The sequence below is a fragment of the Mesoplodon bidens genome, assembly GCF_964165515.1.
Source record: "Mesoplodon bidens genome assembly, chromosome: 19".
Lineage (NCBI taxonomy): Eukaryota > Metazoa > Chordata > Mammalia > Artiodactyla > Ziphiidae > Mesoplodon > Mesoplodon bidens.
The window spans coordinates 34,443,329-34,462,507 of record NC_138179.1 but is presented as its reverse complement, the minus strand read 5'-3'; the positions used below and the strand labels follow the sequence as shown (position 1 = coordinate 34,462,507).

General features: G+C 41.8%; 1 protein-coding gene across 2 annotated transcripts in view; it reads right to left on the bottom strand.

The window, feature by feature from the left end:
- Positions 1-2,705: 2,705 nt before the first annotated feature.
- MAP2K6 (mitogen-activated protein kinase kinase 6) overlaps positions 2,706-19,179 on the bottom strand; it is a 127,468-nt gene continuing 110,994 nt past the window's right edge. The window contains exons 12-13 of one of the 2 annotated variants that reach the window (XM_081218806.1): positions 14,820-14,935; positions 2,706-2,978 (exon numbers count right to left, since the gene is read on the bottom strand). In XM_081218806.1, coding sequence (XP_081074932.1) covers positions 14,858-14,935 — 78 coding nt within the window. In that variant the 3' untranslated portion in view covers positions 2,706-2,978; positions 14,820-14,857. Of the gene's footprint in view, positions 2,979-6,007; positions 7,998-14,819; positions 14,936-19,179 lie in introns of those variants that run through there. The other variant, XM_081218805.1, reaches the window with a different exon arrangement.

Genomic DNA, 19,179 nt, shown 5'->3' with positions numbered 1-19,179 from the left:
TGCAGCTGTTGAAAAGGTCAAGTGGTTTAGCAAGTTCTTGTCTACGGACAGCTCTTTGCCTCCCAGGCCACAGGCTCACTCTAGAATGTAGGAAAATGAACTGCCCTGAGCTCAGCTGACTCAGGCGAGTAGCATGAAGCGCTGACTTCACCTCCCTTGGGACACAGAGAGCCACCACTTACCAAAGAAGTTTCTGGATACAATGTCAGTGCAGAGAAACCCACAGTGAGGTGCATGAAGGCCCAGAAAGTACTAGGAAGTCACTGAATTTGGAAACTTGGAAGCAAATTCTTTTAGGTCATTCTCTAAACTTCATGGTCACCACCTCCTTCACTGTGAAGCCTACACAATGCTCTGCATCCCTAAAGCAGCATTCCATTTGGAATCGATAAAACCCTGTTTGTCTATAACTGGTATAAAGGCATTCAAGCATAAGGGTTATTTTTTCCCTTCATGATACTTCCTTTCAATAATCCTGCAATGAAAAAAAAAAAGGAAGGGGGGTGGAGCTGTATTTAACCAAACATCAGAGTGCTGATATATTTAAATACACTTTCACACATATATTCCTCCATCCAATATAGATATTCTACTTTATAAATCTGGTGATCATGTCCTGAGGCATCTTTTGTCTGTAACATGGGGTAAATGTTGAAAGCATTGCAACGACATTTGAGGTCTGACAACTGAAACTTCAAAGTTGGATGAGCTGGATAGACCAAGACTCCTTCTCAAGCTACAACGTGAATATGAATCACCTGGGGATAGTATTTCCCTCCAGGTTCTTCCGTAGGTTGTCAACAAGCTCCCAGACGATGGCATTGAAGAGCAAGGTCCCAGAAGGCAAATTCTAGGGTAGGGCAAAGCTTCTCAAAACTAGCATGGCTACCTCACGTCTGAAAAGGGATTCCAGAGCTAATGGCCGTTGGGTGAGTGAGGATTGGTTTTGCTTGTAGAGTTCTAGCTCTAACTTCATGAAGAGTGCCCACCAGACCAACTGGAAAGTCTGCTCTTGCCTATTCCTGGCATTGTATAATCAGTATACCAAAACTGCAAAAGGTTTTTTTTTTTTTAATTTTTTTTAAAGCAACCTTTTGCTTCTTAAAGGCAGATTCTGGTTCCCTGTCCTTACACTCTGTCCTTTTTCTTTAAGTTCTTCACGCTGCTACCTTCCTCTGTGGATATTTATGAAAGATATTTCTTACACTCCACCTTATTTCTTGAATGACCATCAGGACACCATTGTGTGGGCAGGCCCCAGCACTAGACATTTCTAATTTGGGTTTATTGCCAGACACGTCTGATCTCTTAGTTTAAGGCTGGACCTTAAACTAAGAGATGAGAGAGGTGAGCACCAGAACAATGGAAGGAGAGAGCTGTGTTGAGGCAAAGTGAAGCCTTTGTTGATATTCAGCAGTAGGGAAAGTGTTTGAGGCCCTTCAGCTCTTTAAAACTTTCCCAGGACCATCAGAAAGAAAGAAAGAAGGAAGGCCTTATCCCCATCCAAAGAAACACATTTTAACTATCTGATGATATGTTAAGGTGTGAAAATATGGAATGGCTGTAAATTCCTGTGGAAAATGGAGAAATGGGTAAAATAACTTTCATAGATGATGCCTGAGAATCTTGTGTGTGTTCATGTCGTTCCCCTCCACACACCTCCACCCCTTAGAGGAACTTAACATTCCTAAAGCCAAGGAAGGCCCATCACCTGAGAAAGATGATGGACTGCAGCGATCTTAATACACTCCAGGGGGAGAAGGACTTCAAAATCCGCATAAGAGAGTGTGTTGTCATTGGAAAGTCATTTGAATGATGTCGGCAGAAGTAAGGTGAGCCCTCCACCCTGTATTCCAGCAACCTGTAGAAGTGATGTAAATCTGAGGTGAAATACTAGGGACTTCTAAGAGTCAACTCCTGATTCAGCAACACCAACTTGTTTAAGCAGTGAGCAAGAGAGAGGTGAGTGTGTGCCTCCAGATGTAACCGGTGATCCACTCAAACTGTTAACATTAAGATCTAGCAATTCTTCTCTAAACTGGAGTAATGTGGATACAAGTCAATTAGGTCTAGCCACTTGGTTTACAGGAGAAATCAGGGAACTCTGCAGACCCATCCCTGTTTACCTGTAATGTAATAACATTTTCTTTCCCAGAACATCTACATTGCAGGCAGCGGCACTACCCGAAGGTGTAAGACAAATTTCCTAATATTACATGCATTACGTATAGGACCAGGAAAAACTCAAATAACTAGATGGCCTATTGATCACCATTGTTCAGTGTCAGGAACACATGGAAGCCAGAAAGTCTTGGTCTTCATCTTTTCATTTCAGCCATCTGGACTCATCCCCACCACAAGCCATCTGATTTTAATAATGAAATAATGGCCTTCACTTCTAACCTAGGAATATCGAGTCTGAAGTCCCCTGCAGATGAAATGGCTTTCTAATGAGTCTTCAAGACTGTGATGCTGTTGTTTTGTTATGTTTTGTTCCATATGTTTTGGAAGTGGGGTAGTGTGGATGAGAGAACAAGAGAATATAGAGTTCCAGCAAAGCTTTTACCTGCAGGGCACTTACACATAAAAGCAGCATTTCTGGAACAAAGGATTTCCATGAACAACCCAATTAATATAGATTCACTGCCCTTTTTGAAATGTCTTTTATTGGTTGTACATTCTCCTATGAGATCAACACACCCTTTCTTTCGAGGACACCTGGCTCCTGAAGACTTAATTCTTTGTCCTAGCCACGAACGCAGGGCAAGCACTTTGACAGAAGGAGGTGGCGGGTGTCATTTGACCTTGTCACTGTCTTCTCCATCTTCATCACGTTATTCGAGTCCGTTCATAGATTGACCCGACATGGAAAACACCACCCCTGGAGTGAAGCCTTACACACACAAGCACAAACCTCCAGAGACAGATACAGTGTCTGCAGCCCGTTCCTCAGCAGCAGTAGGAAACCGAAGAGTATCCTGAGACCGGAAATCAGTGTCAGCTCTTCGTCCACAGAGGAGTCCAAGTGTGACCTAATCTCCCGATTTCATTTTCCTTTGAAACTTCTCATTTTCCTTGAGGTGGTGGGAGGGAGGCCAGAGCGGTCGCCATACAAGCCACGTAATAATCACGTGGCTCGACACCTCAGCCATTTCCTTGGTCAAAAACACAGATTCAAGGAACTGTTTCGCGGCCCGTCAGAGCCTTGTTCTTCGTTTACTGTGCCCTCAGATCAGAAAGGGGGGGGGGTTAGAAAGTTATGCTTAGTGCACGAGAGTCTGATCGGAAAGGTCACCACTGAATAACCTATGTCAGAGAGAATTACTCCCACCTTTGGCAATTATTATAATTCCTTGTTTACTGACTGCTAGGGGCCAACCGTCCAGGCTACGAAGTATGTCCACCAACGGCATTTACATGAAAAGATGAATTTCTCAAGCATAAGGACCTAGGACAGGTGGCTTCTCCCAATAGTAAAAACAACCATGACCTCTTTAAAGCCACTTTATCCCTCAATCCAGGATATTTCTGTTAACTCTATTAAAACTTAACCTACATCAACTCTAATACTTGCATCTACCTCAAGTCCTGCGCATTAGCTTCCAGGAACGAACGTTTTGGCCAGCCCAGTATTCCCTTGGTTTCGAGATTCGGAGATAACATCACCAACTACAATAAGCGGTAGTTTAAATGAAGACAACAACAACAATGCACACAACCTGGGTAACAGGAAAGCTAGACTAAAATGAAAATGCCCGCCTCCCCACCAAAGCTAACAAGGGAGAGACAACAAAAGGTACACGTCCCCTCAAAACAGGTATTTTTAAATACAATACTGAAGCTTTGGCTGGAAGTTATCAATTGATATTCATAATTCCCCTTGCCCTATACAATGGTTTAGGAAGGTTTTCCCCTTAAGGAAGCTGCCGCACACATTTCCATGTAGAAGAACACACACAGAGTTAAGGATAGACCCCCAAGTTCTTCTACCTTCTTCAGCTCACAAGCAAAAAGTCCCCAAGGCCAAAACACAGATGTAACATGCACCTCAAAGGCATGGAAACATTCTACCCACAGTCTTCACAGGTCTTTACTGTATAAACTTATAATGAATTCCATACTTTACAGCCCAGCCCACCTCAGCCATAAAGAAAAGATATGGCAATCCACAAAGAAGAGATGAATTTCACCAGGAAAGGTAGCACTGTGCTCTACATGGCAGGAAAGATGAAAGAATCCACAAAATGGGAGTCAGTCTTCTATTTCACACTCTCCAGAGACACAGAGCCAGAGACGGGTTTTGAAAGATAGGTGTGACAACCTCTCCGATCTCCTTTCAGAATATATCAGGTTCCAGGAAGAGATAGCAGGGCCTCCTAACTAGCATCTAGAATTACTTCCTTCTAGCATCAAGGGATTGTAAAGACCAGGCATGTTTCCACTTGCCCAACAGCTGTCTTTACAATAAACATGGCTTAAAACCAAAGTTGGGGTGCAACACAGGAAAACAATCAATCATATATACAAATAAAAAAGGTCTCTCATAAAATTCACACAAGGTAAGAAAAAGCTGGGGGTTTTTTTTTCCATACGAAGACCAGATTAATAAATGAAAGCAGCATTTTCAGCAGTAAAACTGAAGCACAAAGGAAGCTGGGGAATCCCACTTATCAAACTAAAGTTCTTGTAAAGTTCAGTTCCATATAGTAGGTATATATCTAGCATCTCATCAATATTTTCACAAAATATATAGAAAAATGTTCATGTATTTAAATAAACAATTTGAACTATTGATATACCCCAACCCCTCTTTCAGTTTTAAATGACCCCATGTGATGATTCTGTAGCGTAGGAAATATGTCCCAATTGTGGAAGTTAATTACAGAAGGAAAACACTTTTCCTCTAAAAATACCTATTTTATTAAAGCATCACTTCATCATTCCAGTTCATAGAGAAAAGTCACTCCACTCAGAAAATAAATTTGAGACTAGAGAATAAAACAAACACATGGGTAAGGTGACGGATAAATTGTCTGAATTTTCTTAATCGCACCTCCTCGGGTGGCTTTCACACAGAGATTGGCTGCGAATGCGACAAATTGTTGCCAAATGTAACTTTTTGACACAAATAGTTGTTCTGAAATGGCTGCTATGGAACCCCAGCTGTTAAATTTGGTTTGATGGCAAAGGTACCACTGTCAGAATTCACCGCAGATTTTTGATGAGTGTGCAGAAGGCACCTGATAACGATCCGTTTGATGTCTGAATGTTCCCTTGCGTTCCATTCACGACAGATACACTGTCTCAGTTTCCAGCTCCCAAGGGCCACCCTGGGACCCACTCCTGTTCTCCACCTGTGCAGCCTTTGTAAAACCCAGCAGTGGTGGCCTTCAGCTTGAGCCTCAGAACGCACCCTTCTCCGTGCTAACACTGTCCAAAGAGCTTTATTTTTTTCCTTTGTGTCAGTGAACAAAAATGACAGTTCCCGCCTCAGCAAATGGAGAAATTTAGAAATTCCACTGCCCATCAAGATCCCAGTGACAACACTTCCTTGTCACTGAGATCAGGTTACTCTAAACCACTTTACAGTAATAACCAACTTAAGGATCTATATGCATTGCCATCACAGATCAACGTCTGCGTTTTCTTTCAAATGATTCACGCTTAAAAGTGAAAATACATGACCCTCTCTTGCCCTTCTGCTTCCAAGCCCTGTTAGCATACTCAAGACAGCAAACATCAGGGACACACAGATATTGTTGAAGACAGCTCCCAGATTCTTGGGCTGTTTGTGGTCCTCGATGGGTCATTTCATCCTAAGTTCCCAAGACTTTAATAGCCACAGAGACTTCCAGTTAAAGGGAACAATATTGATAGCCAAATATTCTGATTGGAGTTTGACAGGGGTTTCAGATAGGCAAGGTTGACCTTTATCACACTCTCTTCCCTCCCCCTTCGACAAGAGACCCCTTCCCCCCCAGAAGCACCAATGAATATAGTCTGGAAACAACTTCTGTGCCCTTAACTCTTACCTCCCCGAGAATTGAACATACAATAGGCCACTTGAGATCAGAAGAAAAGAAAATAGAACAACCACTTCTTCCACACTGCTTCAGAAAATTCAAACTAGCTTTGAGTGTTTTTTTTTTTTAATTATAAATTCTAGTTCTTCTGGTGAAGACCTGTAGTGTATTTCTATGAACATTCACAGTTCTCTGCATTGTGAAAAAAGTATGCTCATCAGATAACCTTTGGTGTCCACCTTGCTTAAAAATGTTTGCCCCCGGAACTAAACGTTAGGAGGCTCGGTTTTGTGTTCATTTTTCTTTACCCAGAAGGCAGCTGATAGATGGGTTGCATACTCTCAAAATGCTTTATCACCCCTCTAATCATGTACCTTTTTTTCTGGGTGCCATCAGTTTAAATGGTCTCTGTAGAATCAGTAACACTAGGGAAACAAGAGAAAATTCTCTGATATCCAAATCTATGCCACTCTCTGAATCCTCTTATAGTTCAGTATTTTGAAGAAAAAAATAATAATAAAGGCTTGGCTTTTTGATGGATTTTCCCATAGGAGATCATCTTTATAGTATTACTGAAAATAAATTAAGGGATATATCTGTCTGCTTCTCTTATCAGCTTGCTCTTCCATGGGGGTGCCAGCCCTTTGCATTTATCTTTTCTTCAAGCCCCCAAGCACAATTTCACATCACTGTTCAGCCTTAAACTACAAAGTCCAATGACAATCCCCTAGGGCAGTGGCTTGACTTGCTCTGTTGAAATACCTTGCAGGCTCCAACACAAACACTGGTAGTGACCAAATGATGCTAATTGTTAATTTCTGGCTACAGTAGAATATGACTTCGGAGGAAGACATATCCAACCCAGCTGCTCTTCTTTAAAGGCCAAATGGAAGTTTTATTATAAGGTCTTATACTGTGAATGAGAGCTTTGCTACAAGTTCTCTTAGCTGTCCCTTACCATTTCACAGTCTGAGAACAATAGAGTCCGTGTAGGCAAGACCAATGCAAAACTGCTGATTCTGACTTTTGATATATGAAAATGGTTGGATCATTTCCTTTCCACGGAAGTGTTAAGTCAGCCCAGTTCATCTGTAACCGGCAGAGGAATAGCAAGCAAATGCACTCAAGAAAAACAGAAAAGACCCTAATGGCCTGGCCGAAGCCACAAACCCTGGGGATTACTTAGGAAGTTCCATTTTGTTTTGTTTTTTTCCTATATTAAGACACAAGTAAGTGCCTAAACTGCCCCGTGCTTTCCCTGAACTCAGTCTCCAAGTCATAAGAGCATTAGCCTCATTCCTCGAAAGAGACCTTGAAACCCAGAAATGCAAAAGTGTAACCTGGGCAAAACTCATGTGTGTCGAGATTAACTGTGCACAGAGACATATGTCCATACTGACAACTGTAAGAAAGAAATACAATGCAAATCTCCCAAAATCTAACTGTAAACTCCCAAGAATAAAGGGCTTGATATCCTAGTTCACATGACAAATACAAGTGATGTCAAGATACTGACAAGTCCAAGGGAACAAGGCTGGATATTTTTAAATTCTGTTAACACATGTTTGTGTTATGAGGTGCTATCGGCTTCTTTTTAAAGAAAAGAATCCCTATCACAAAGTCCTTGACCTTGCTTTATGTTTTTTCTGAGGCCCAGTTCTCTTCCCTCAGTTCTCTTCCCTCAGATACAAAAAAGGCTTTTAGAGAAATGTTGCTTGCAAAAGGAGTTTGGGTCAGGAACTGAAAAGATAAACCCCAGCTGAAGTCTTGATTCCAAATGGCTCCATTAGAAAACCTGCAATGGTAGAATGATACTTGTAGAGCTGTAAACACAGACTCTCTAAACCTCAGAAAAATGACACATCTTCTTTGCAGACACCAGGAGCAGGTGGTGAGTGATGTATTTGGTGGCAATATGCTTCCCCCAGAAGGATAGTTTCATTTTGAAGGCTCTGGAATTCAGGTTTTACTTCCCTAGGTGAAGAGAAAACATTCTTTTAGGTAAATTGCCAGATCAAATACTTAAATATGCTCTCTTAAGGAGTTTCCGGGTATCATTTTAAGTGTACTTTATGTTTGCCTGATGATGTAGCAGGAAAAAAAAAAGTGTTTCTGAATAGTAAAGAGACTATAGCTTTAAGGAAGATGTGTTGTCCTGGAAGAAGAAAATAGAGACAGCTTAGGTAACTGGCAGGCTGTTATTTGTATAGCATTCTGTACAGCAAAGAGGATAATTACTGACAGAAGCAAAGCAAATTATACAGTTGTTACAGTCCCATGGAGAAAACAGAGCTTTCACCAAGGGCTGTGGAGCCCAGAGATTCAAGCAAGGCTGGCAACCCAAGACAGTCACATCGGAAGGGAGGCATCCAGCATAGACCCCTTAAAAAAGGAGTAAGGTAAAGCGGTCTCCTCTCTCCAAGCCCAGGGACAGCACTCAAGGGGTAGGTCTGCGTCCCCTATAGCTCTAAGTCTACCTGAGAACAAGTATTTTGACCCCAAACTATTCTTTATCACTCTCTTCAAAGACAGCCAAACAGATGAGGTGGATGAATTGGAAGATTTTAACAATTCTATCTACCTTCTACTTCTGAGGTTAAAGTGGCCTCCCAACTTCTCAAATCCTGATGCAGTTCAGGAAGAAGGAAAACCGAATGATTTGTGTCTGGGTTCATGATTCTCCTTGGACATGAATCACACCACAAAGAGAAACAAAATGCAAAGCTAAGAGACAAGAATGCAGTGAACGTCTAGGAGAAGTGTGCCTTTATTTCCATGTTATGAAGTTATTGCATAGAAATGCAAAAGGTGGATACTCAATCTGAAGAAAATTGTCCCATTGGCTTCCAGAGCAGAATACTTACCTGAGGAAATTAAGAGGCAATTTTCATGGGATTGAACAGTCCCCATCTTTTCAGAATTCATTTTCCCATGTCCATCTTCCTAATCTGCCTCAACAGCAGTTGAGCTAAATACTCACTAAATGGAAGAACTCTATACATAGAATTAATCAATTGCAGTTTTGTATTTGATGGTCTAGAACAGGTTATGGAAAACCATGGCCTGGCCCACTGCCTGATTTTGTAAATAAAGTTTTATTGGAACACGGCACTGTGCTCATCCATTTACATATTGTTTATGGATGCTTTCACTCTCTGACAGCAGACTTGAATCGTTGCAACAGAGACTGCGTGCCACGCAAATCCAGAAATATTTACTATCTGGCCCTTTATACAGAAAAAGTTTGCCAACCCCTGGTCTAGGGTGTCACAGTCCACATTCTACAGAGCAAGAAGTTATTGATCATATGGGATTGTACTCTGTTCCCCTCTCCCACAACGAAAAATGTTTGCAAAACTATGTACAGTGTACATTTTTCTAGGGAAAATGTCCTAGCTTTCAACAGAGTCTCAAAGCAATCCAGAGTACCCCACTTAAAGCCAAACAAAACCAAAGAGTATCCTTAGCACATTAAACAGTGCTACACACACACACACACACACACACACACACACACGCACACACACACACACAGATAAGAGGAACATGGACCTTCTACAGTAAAATACCTTTTGTCTATTCTATCAGGTTTGGTAACTTCCTCTTCCTAGATTTTACTCTGGCAGTTTTCCATCTGAATATGTAAATCATCAGGGGTTGGATTGAAAACTGCACCTTCTACTTGCTAATAAAAATGGAAGATTCCCTTAAGCTAGGAAATCTCCCTTTAAGTTATAGATAGACATTAAGAAGGCAAAATCCCCAGCACAGTAGAGGTTTAATTCATTTTACTAGATGTGACCACCAGCTCCAATGAATTTTATGAAAAGAAGAATAATCCTTCAAGGTCAGAGGGCGTTACATAGCTAAAAAAGCATTGGGGTTGGGAAATTAAGAAGTAGGTATCCACTGCACTTTCAGGCCAAAGATAAGGTGTTTTGTTCGACACCTTTGGGAGAAACAGAGTAGTTTCCCTGAGCAGAGCTGGTGAAGCCTCTTGGTCAACAAAAGCATTTTTAGAGTTAAACTACAAAAACATTCGCCCCTCTCTGCCTCCTTTGTGATTCTGTTCCAAAGACACTAAATCAACTGCATTCGCAGAAAACAGTGCCTCTTTAGCCTCAAGGCTGACCTCCTCCAATGCTGGGGCAAAGGAATGTTTCACTTTCTAGACCATGACATCAGGGTCTCAGGGCTGAGGAACAGCAAAGAAGGGTAGGGCCTCAAAAACCTAATCAATGAGAGGCAAGCAACAACAATAATGAGACACAAAAGTGAAGTCGTACAGAGGACCGAGTAACCAAGAGTTGCGGTTTCAGGGTCACGAACTGTAGACAGAGCAAAAAAAAAAAAATCAGTAAAACATACATCTGTGGTTCCCAAACTGTGTGCTGAGATACCCTGAGACTCCACAGAAAACTCCTAGGGACACGAGATATCGTAACTTTTCAAGGGAACCACAGTGGCATCTGTAGGACATCCTGCAAACTACAGTTAAGTTGTGTAGACCTAGTATGGGAGAATGTGCACAGGTTATATGCAAATATTATACCATTTTATAAAAGGGACTTGAGCATCCATGGATTTTTGTATCCATGGGGTGTCCTGGAACCAATCCCCCAAGGGTACCAGGGACAACTGTGTAAGTCCTCCAACTTTGCTCTTTTACTTCAAAACTGTTTTAGCTATTAGAGATCTTTTGTGCTTCTATATAAATTTTAGAATCAGCTTGTCAATTTATATATTTTTAAAACCTGCTGGAATTTTTATTGAGAGTGCATTGATTCTATAAATCACTTTGGAAAGAACTGATATGAAAACAGTATCTTCCAACGCAGGAACATAATATTTCGTTCCATTTATTTAGGTCTCCTTCATTTCTCTCTGAAACATTGTACAGTTTTCACTGTCAGGTGTTGTGTCTGTTTTGCTAAATCTGTCCCTGAGCATTTTGAGGTTTTTGATGCTCCTGTAAATGGCACTGTTTATCGTCATTTCAATTACCAACTTCTCCTTGCTAGTTTAATAAACTGTTTTAACATGAAAAAAAAAAGTTTTGTGGACCTAACGACTTAATAAATGGAACTGTTAAGTATTTCTTCTGGCCTAGAGCACCGTGGAAAAAGTTACTAAGACAATCAATGACACCCTGCACAGAGGGTGTTTGGGAATCGCTGGCACGTACACTTTGGGGTTATGCGTGGAGGAGATACGAGCGAGGTAAAAGGCGAGCAGTTCTGAGCTGTACGCACACGTACTCATTTTCCATCTCAGACTGTGTAAGCAAGAGAGAAGCGGCTTATGTAACCAACTTGTTCTGATTACATCAGTGTGAGCAAACACAGACACTAGAAGAACGGACGGTTCTTCTACATTGGGGCTGATAGGAGTTGCCAGGTGGGAAATAGAGGACTATATCTGATATTTTATCATGAAATACACACATCTGTGTGATTTCCTTCTCCTTTAGTCACCACTGGGGAGGCTCTGCACTTATTCCAGGGAGGTTGACTTTGCTTCAAAATGAACACGTGCTTTTTTGAGAAATCTACATTTGAAATTATCTTCAGAGCCAATGCATGGTCTTTTAAAAAGACATTTAAAAGTTTTCAATGGTAAAACTCCAGCTCTGAGGGCAAATTTGACTTCTAGAAGTTGCCAAGCACAGCTTGGTGCTAAGTCTGATACACAAGGTGGGGAAAACAAAGAGGAAAATGCCTGGTAAGGATTTTTGTAAAAACAAACAACTGAAGAGTAATTATAAAATGATGATTCCACATGTAACACGTATGGGGGGAGGAAGTGGATTCTGAAGCCTTTTCTGAAAGAGAAGTGGCCAAGATATTTAGTAGCATTATTCACATAAATAATCCTGAAAGTGTTTCCTCTGAAGGGCGATCCTTACTGATACACACACATAAACGGCAATTCTCCTAAAAGTCATTCACATTACTTTTTTGGCATACCTCTGAAGCCAACAATATATAGAGAAATGGATATCTTTATCAACATAAAGACAGTATATAATGTGGGTAACTATATCACACCAAATCAAATACATTTGTGGAAAAAAGAGCATGATCTCTTTTATAGAGATATATTGACTTTCTGATACACTGATAATTATAGGCAAGGCTAATATTCAGATGGTCCATGCTGATAGCACATGAAATATTTTGAGTATCATCCCTGGACAGGGATTTCTTCTCTCTCTCTCTCTCTCTCCACACGCGCGCACACACACACACACACACACACACACGTATGTATGTACAGGAGACTCCCAACTTACATCAACTTAAATATGGTTTATGCATCTCTATATTTATTTTAAAATTAGTTGTTTAGAACTTATAACACAGTTCTAAAAAAAGTCTTAAACTTCAGACTTGTAAGGCTATCAGGCCATTCTACTTTAGGTATCTTAGTACATAAGATACCTAATCACCATGTAGAACATCGTTTCTATGGGGAAAAGGTATCCCAAATTTCAAATCAGTATTCCACCTCTCTCCTTAGGGGGTAGTAGACCATGTTGTCAACCCTGCTGCACATCAGAATCACAGTTGTGGCCTGTAAAAAATGCCAGCTCCCAGGTCCTACCCTGACCAGTTCAGTGAGACTCCCTGGGGCCTTGGCATTAACCACGTTCACAAGCTCCCAGTGATGCCAGCGTGCACCAGGGTTGAGAACCACTAACTCCTCTCCCCGGGTGTGCTTGTTTTGCGAGTCCAGACCCTGGGCTCACAGACTGGAGAGGGGTACACATGAGACACACAGTTAGTTAAGAAAATTTCAAAGTAGGAATCACAATGAACAAGAGGTAAAAGTAATCTGACCCAGACCAGATAGATGTCTTGCTTTACATATTTCACCAAAAACTGTCATGAAATGGCCTCAGATTTTTTTCTGCTACTTTCTTTTCTCAGAAGATGAATGAATACAGTTGTGATTTTTTTCTCTGGGTCTCAAAGAGAGAAACTTCCAGACTTAGAAAGAAGGGTAGGAAAGTGAATGGCAATAATAACTGGGATAATACCCTTTTTTTCTGGCTGGAAAAAGATGAAGACCAGGGTAGCATCAAAGCAGATGAATTTGATGTTTATCAAATAGGTATGTCTTGGAACTGAAGATGAAGAAGTGTATGGATGAGCCATACCCTCTCTGGGCATGAGCTGGATGCCAAGAACAAGGGAAACATGCAAAGAGAGAAAAAGATACGATTGCAGTTCAAAATCTAAAGGGGAAAAAAGCGGAGTATTCAAGGGAGCAGTCTTCTCCCCATATTTGTGAACTGGAGGCAAAGAAAGGAACAGAGTGTGTTCTGTTTTCTTTTAATAAAAATCCTCTGCCCTTGGGCTGCAAGAGTAGCTTTGTATTAACACAGTGTCCAAAAGCAATGCTTCCTGGTGGTTATCAGTTGTATTTTCCCTGTGGGCCACTTCACTCTTTGACCTTTGAGGAACCTCAAGCCCTAAATCAGAGAACCCATGGGTGTATCTGGCCATGAGAAAGAGCTTTTGTTGCTTCGTCAACCTGTTAGGAAACCACCATGGAGCTGGCCTCCCACCGTGGAGCAAGCCACTGCTGAAGAAGGACGTGCCTTGAACTCAGCCCGTGGAAATGTGGCCTCTACTTCCAGGAATTCATTCATCCGTTCCCATTATCTTCTCACCTTATCAGAGAATGACTCACTGCCTTTAATTTTCTTCTACTGCAGCCCTTGCATTTATAGTAAGGCTTCTTCATTGAACAGAAAGCAAAACCAAAAAAAAAAAAAGCAAGAGTACAGTAACGACAAAGGCAATCCTTGGGGCTTATACATTGTAGGAGGGGGAAAAGCAGAGGAAGGCACTGATTCTCTGTGTGGTTTGACTTATTTCCCCGTAGGACTGACAAACGTCCTCCTTAGATGTTATTTATAGATATTAGACGTTATTTATAAGAGCCATTTGGCAGAATTTGTGACATCAAATACAAACACGCATGCGTGCACACGCGTAGAAGGATAGACAGATGATAGAAAATCACATCACAAATCACATTCCATTAAAAGTGTAACACAAATGTCAAGAGAACCAAATCTGTGACTCTGAGCTGTGATAAAAGTGATTTTATGTTTTCCAAAGTTGGGAAAAGAGTATGACCAGGATACCTTGCCACTTCACCAGAATATGTGGTTATTACCCAGGATGGATGGAGAAGAAATTTAGGAACAAGGCAGCAGCCACAACAGCTGGGACAGATACTTCACAAGAGCTCCTGGTGGATACTTTTATAATACTCTTAAAGATGCACATTAAATAACTTCTTCTGGACCACAGACACGACTGAACTTAAAAAATGAAAAAGCCTATAAATACTGCCAACCCAATCTTGTCTTTTGTCTCTCCCTCCTTGCATGAAATGGAATCTTTTCAACCAAGCGCTTAAACATAAATATTAAAATAATAAGTGGGACAAACCACAGATCTACTTACAATTTCATCACCACTGTAGCACCTTTTTACCAGGGCCAATGCATTCATTTTGTAAAGAACAAGAGAAGTCTGAAAAGCCTAAGGACTCATATGATACATCATTAAATATTTAATCACCTTTTTAAGTCCTAAGCCTTTATCATATTTCTTCCATCTAGACAGTTCATTCTATACTATAGATTCCAAGGCCCCCTTTGGAGGGGGAGAAAAAAGGAAATGGGGAGAAAAAAAACCTTCTGAGAGGCAGGGTTAAATTATCTCAAAGATGAGTTTCTATTGGCGCTTTAGTGAACTTGCTTCACCCTGTTAAACCCACCAATCCACAGGAGGGTCAACTGATGGAGTCCATTGTTTTTAGTCTCCAAGAATCGATTTTACAAAAGATGCCACGTCTGTCGCTTTGGATTCGTGTAGGGTGAAAAATGGATGTTGCTGGTAGAGAAAAGAAAAATACCTGATATTAATACCTGTCACTGACAGTGCATGAGATTACCAAATTAACAGATCTGGTTAGTCAACAAGTTAAGTACCCCTATCAGGGCTAAACTGGACTCTTCCTACCCCCTCCCAAACCAAGTACACATTTAGTGATGCAAACTTTTTTTTTAAATTGGAGTATAATTGCTTTACAATGTTGTGTTAGTTTCTGTTGTACAATGAAGTGAATCAGCTCTGTGTATACATATATCCCCTCCCTCTTGGACCTCCCCCCTCCCAATCCCACCCTTCTAGGTCACCACAGAGCAGCAAGCTGAGCTCCCTGTGCTCTACCGCAGCTTCCCACTAGCTATGTATTTTACACACGGTAGTGTATTTATGTCAAACCTAATCTCCCAATTCATCCCACCGTCCCCTATGCAAACTTTTTAAAGATATTGCTTAGCTGCTGCTCCTCCCATTTTGGTATATATTTCCATGACAGTGTATCCACTGCTTTAAAATATACACATGTAACTAGCCATATACATCCATCCCGGGTAAAATACAAGGAAGAGCAAAGATGGTCCAAGGCTCCGATTTACAAATAACCCTGTCCCTTACAAAGTAATTTTTAGACAGATACAGCAGTAAAATAATTAGACATTTCAGAGGCTTATGTACATTCAGTTCTCAAGAAGTGGGTGGCAGAGTGAGAAACCCATTTTTAAAATACCAGGCGAGCTGGTTTGGACTGAAACAGTTAACAGTGCTACTTTTTAAGCCACATCTACAAGTGATACATATGTCTCTCCATGATGATTTGATCCATTTGGAAAATAATGTAGGCTGCCCAACTCGAGGTATGGGCAGAGAAAGTTCAACTTGGAATTTAAAAACTGAAAAGCAGGGCTTCACTGGTGGCGCAGTGGTTGAGAGTCCGCCTGCCGATGCAGGGGACACAGGTTCGTGCCCCGGTCCGGGAAGATCCCACATGCCGCGGAGCGGCTGGGCCCGTAAGCCATGGCCGCTGAGCCTGCGCGTCCGGAGCCTGTGCTCCGCAACGGGAGAGGCCATAACAGTAAGAGGCCTGCGTACCAAAAAAAAAAAAAAAAAAAAAACTGAAAAGCAAAAAACTGCAGCTCCAATTAAGTAAACTTGACATCAAGTCTTGTTGTTTGCTGGGGGAATAAGCACGGTCCAATACAGGAAGCCACACATTTCAAAACAATTCTGAAGGAAACGAAGCCATTTGCTCTGCAGCAGGGCAGTCCTCCCCAAATTGCTCAGTTTTGTTACAGGAAGTGCCTGGCTGTCACACTGGAACCTTACACCTCTAGTTAGAAGTAGATACATCAGCTCATGATCCACAGTTCTCCCAGTGGAAACAGAACAAACGGAACAAACCAAAAAGGACAATTCTTTCAGGTAGAACCTAGTGCCACATGCTCCCGAGCTAGGAGGGCCCTCTCCCTGATTGTCTGGGGGTATTGTTCTCAAGGACTAGTTGAATAGCTAAATATGAGTATTTTTGCACGCAGACATTTAGATGACTCACTCGGTTTCCCCTGACTTTGAGGATTTTAGTTTACAACCTTCATGTTGCCTAGCTGTAGGTTTTCTAATTATATTTGTTTTAAACCTGACAGCAGAGGGCTGGATGAGTCAGCCCTGTGGGAAACTGAATGCCCACCCATGGAAGTTTTAGAAAACAATGCAAATGGGAAAGGAACAAAGAAATAAAGCCCCAAAGAAGGTTGGTGGTCACCATTAAGTATCGTGACTGAATAAAAAAAAGAGGTTTTTCTGCCTTTGCCCATCTGAAGATACAGGTTGGGTGCTGCTCCAGAGTTTCATATCCATGGTATTAACTGAAGCTCTAGGTGCTGGGCCCTTCCTCTTGAGCTCCTTGGATAAATAAATAGAAGCATTACTTTTGATTACTAACCACTTACACAGCACACTTACCAAGTGTTTTACCATCATGCTTATTAGCTTTCCCATATCATCTTGACACTTAGAGATCATTTTATGTCCTTTAAAGCTTTTTACTATCAAAACAGGACATGTCATGCCTGGGATTGTCTCAGCGGCTGCTTTCAATGCCTGCCAGTCCTGTCCTACCTCTGGTTCTGCTGGTGGTTATTAGCTCAGTGACCATAGCCCGGGTCTGTGATTGAATTCAATAACCTGACCTGGAGCCTTAAAAAGTAAAAAAATCCTCAGGCATCTTTCAGTTTATTCTCAGGCTGGGAAAATGCTGTGAGAGCCAGAGGGCAGGGGCAGGGGAAAGCAGGCGGGCATGCGAAAATGGAAAGTGTGGCTCGTCTTCTTGTGTGGGTTTTGAGGCTGTAAAAGGTTGGGAGGGAACCAGTCCCTTCTATAAGCAATCAGCTAAGAATAGCAAGGATAGCAACCAGGAGACAGCGAAGGGGCACCGTGGAATCATCCCCAGACCATAGGCCCAGGCTGAGGTTCTCCAAAGAGGGGCCAGGTACAGGAAGGGAGGACTTGAACATACTGCCGGGAGCATCGCTCCCATCACCAAGGGTCTCCAGATCCCCTGCAGACACCTCGTCCCTCAAGACGATGGTTTTCTCTGTGTTAGGTCCTACTCGTTTAACACTGTGATTCAATCTAGGACTTCCCAGGACATTCAGAGAACATAACCACCTCACTGGGCAGTCACCTGGTTTTCACTTCTGGTGGTTATCATCTAGGACAGGGGTCAACAATTGATGGACCAGCGGCCATGTCTAGCTCACTGCCTATTTCTGAAATAAAGTTTTATTGGAACGCAGCCACACCCCTTTGTTTACCTATTGAATATGGCAGCTCTCACACTGAAACAACAGAGTCAAGTTGTTGTGACAGCCCACAAAGCCTAAAATATTTACTGTCTAATCCTTGACAAAAACACTGGCTGGTCCCCTACCCCAGAAGAACAATTCCTACTGAGTCATGTTCCCCCATGGACATTTGAGAGAATAAGCAAATGAAATGATCTTAAAGCATGTCCACTCCTCAATCCAAACAGGGAGCAAAATATATGGAATTTCTATAAGAGGTACATGTCTGGGTTGGGGCCTTAATTATACTGTTCTTCACCTGGAAAATAGTTTTTTTTTTTCCTTTCTACCTCTTCACCAACTCCCACAACCTAAACGATAGCCTCTCAGCATGTGTTTTCCCAAAGCTACAGTCAAAGAGTTTGGACTCAGATTTTCCATTGAAAAACCTCAATTCCACAGAAAAGCAAGGAGCAGTTATGGCCTTAAAAGGCAAGTCCATTTTCAGGACCACAAAGATGAATGCCATAAAAGGCGGGGAGTGGGGGAGGGGAGACCCACATGATCTTACAACATTAATATGTAGACCATAATAGACCATAGTGTTAGAATAAATTGGAAAAGTAGAATTCAGCATCAGCTACCAATGGATATTAAGCTAGGACTCAGCATTTTTTCTCAAGGGTGTTCCATTGAAACCTCTGATAAGAAGTCACTTGGAAGGGGGAAAAAAATGTCACGTATTTTAAATCGCCAGACATATACAGAAAATATTCTTTTATCTAAAAAGACTGACAAACAAGGCAACTTTAACATAGGAGTACAGGCTCCATAGGACCCCACAGGAATCGCTCTGTGCCTATTGCCCTTTATGTGAAATTAATTTTAAAATACTCTGGGGGTTGCGGAAGAATACCAAAAAAGAGTAGCCAGGGTTGAAAAGGCCCCTGACTGGCTATTATAAACATAATCAGAGAGGAAGTGTTTAACCCAAACATGCAGTATGCTAAGATTTTTTCAAGCATTACTCATCTCCTTTTCTGCCTCAATTGCGGGTATTAGTTGAATAAAGCTTAGTTGAATGCTGAGTCCCAGGGGCTGCCTTTTTAAAGAGGACAAAGAAGCCCAAGAAGGATGCCTTGTCTCTTGTCAGACTCTTCCCAGAATTCTTTCACAGTCGCCCAGTCGATGCCTGGTTCAGACTTACATCCAAGCTTAACCAACAGAACTAAACATCCACGTGCTAAGCTGTGACTGACCAGATATGCTTTCTACTGTCCTGGCAGCTGTCGAATACATATAATAAATACAGTGTTGTCAACTCTAGTCCCCATGCTATATATTCTACCCCCAGAACTTATTCATCTTGTAAATAGAAATCTGTAGCCGTGTTTTCTTTTGCTGTACACGGGCCTCTCACTGTTGTGGCCTCTCCCGTCGCGGAGCACAGGCTCAGCGGCCGTGGCGCAC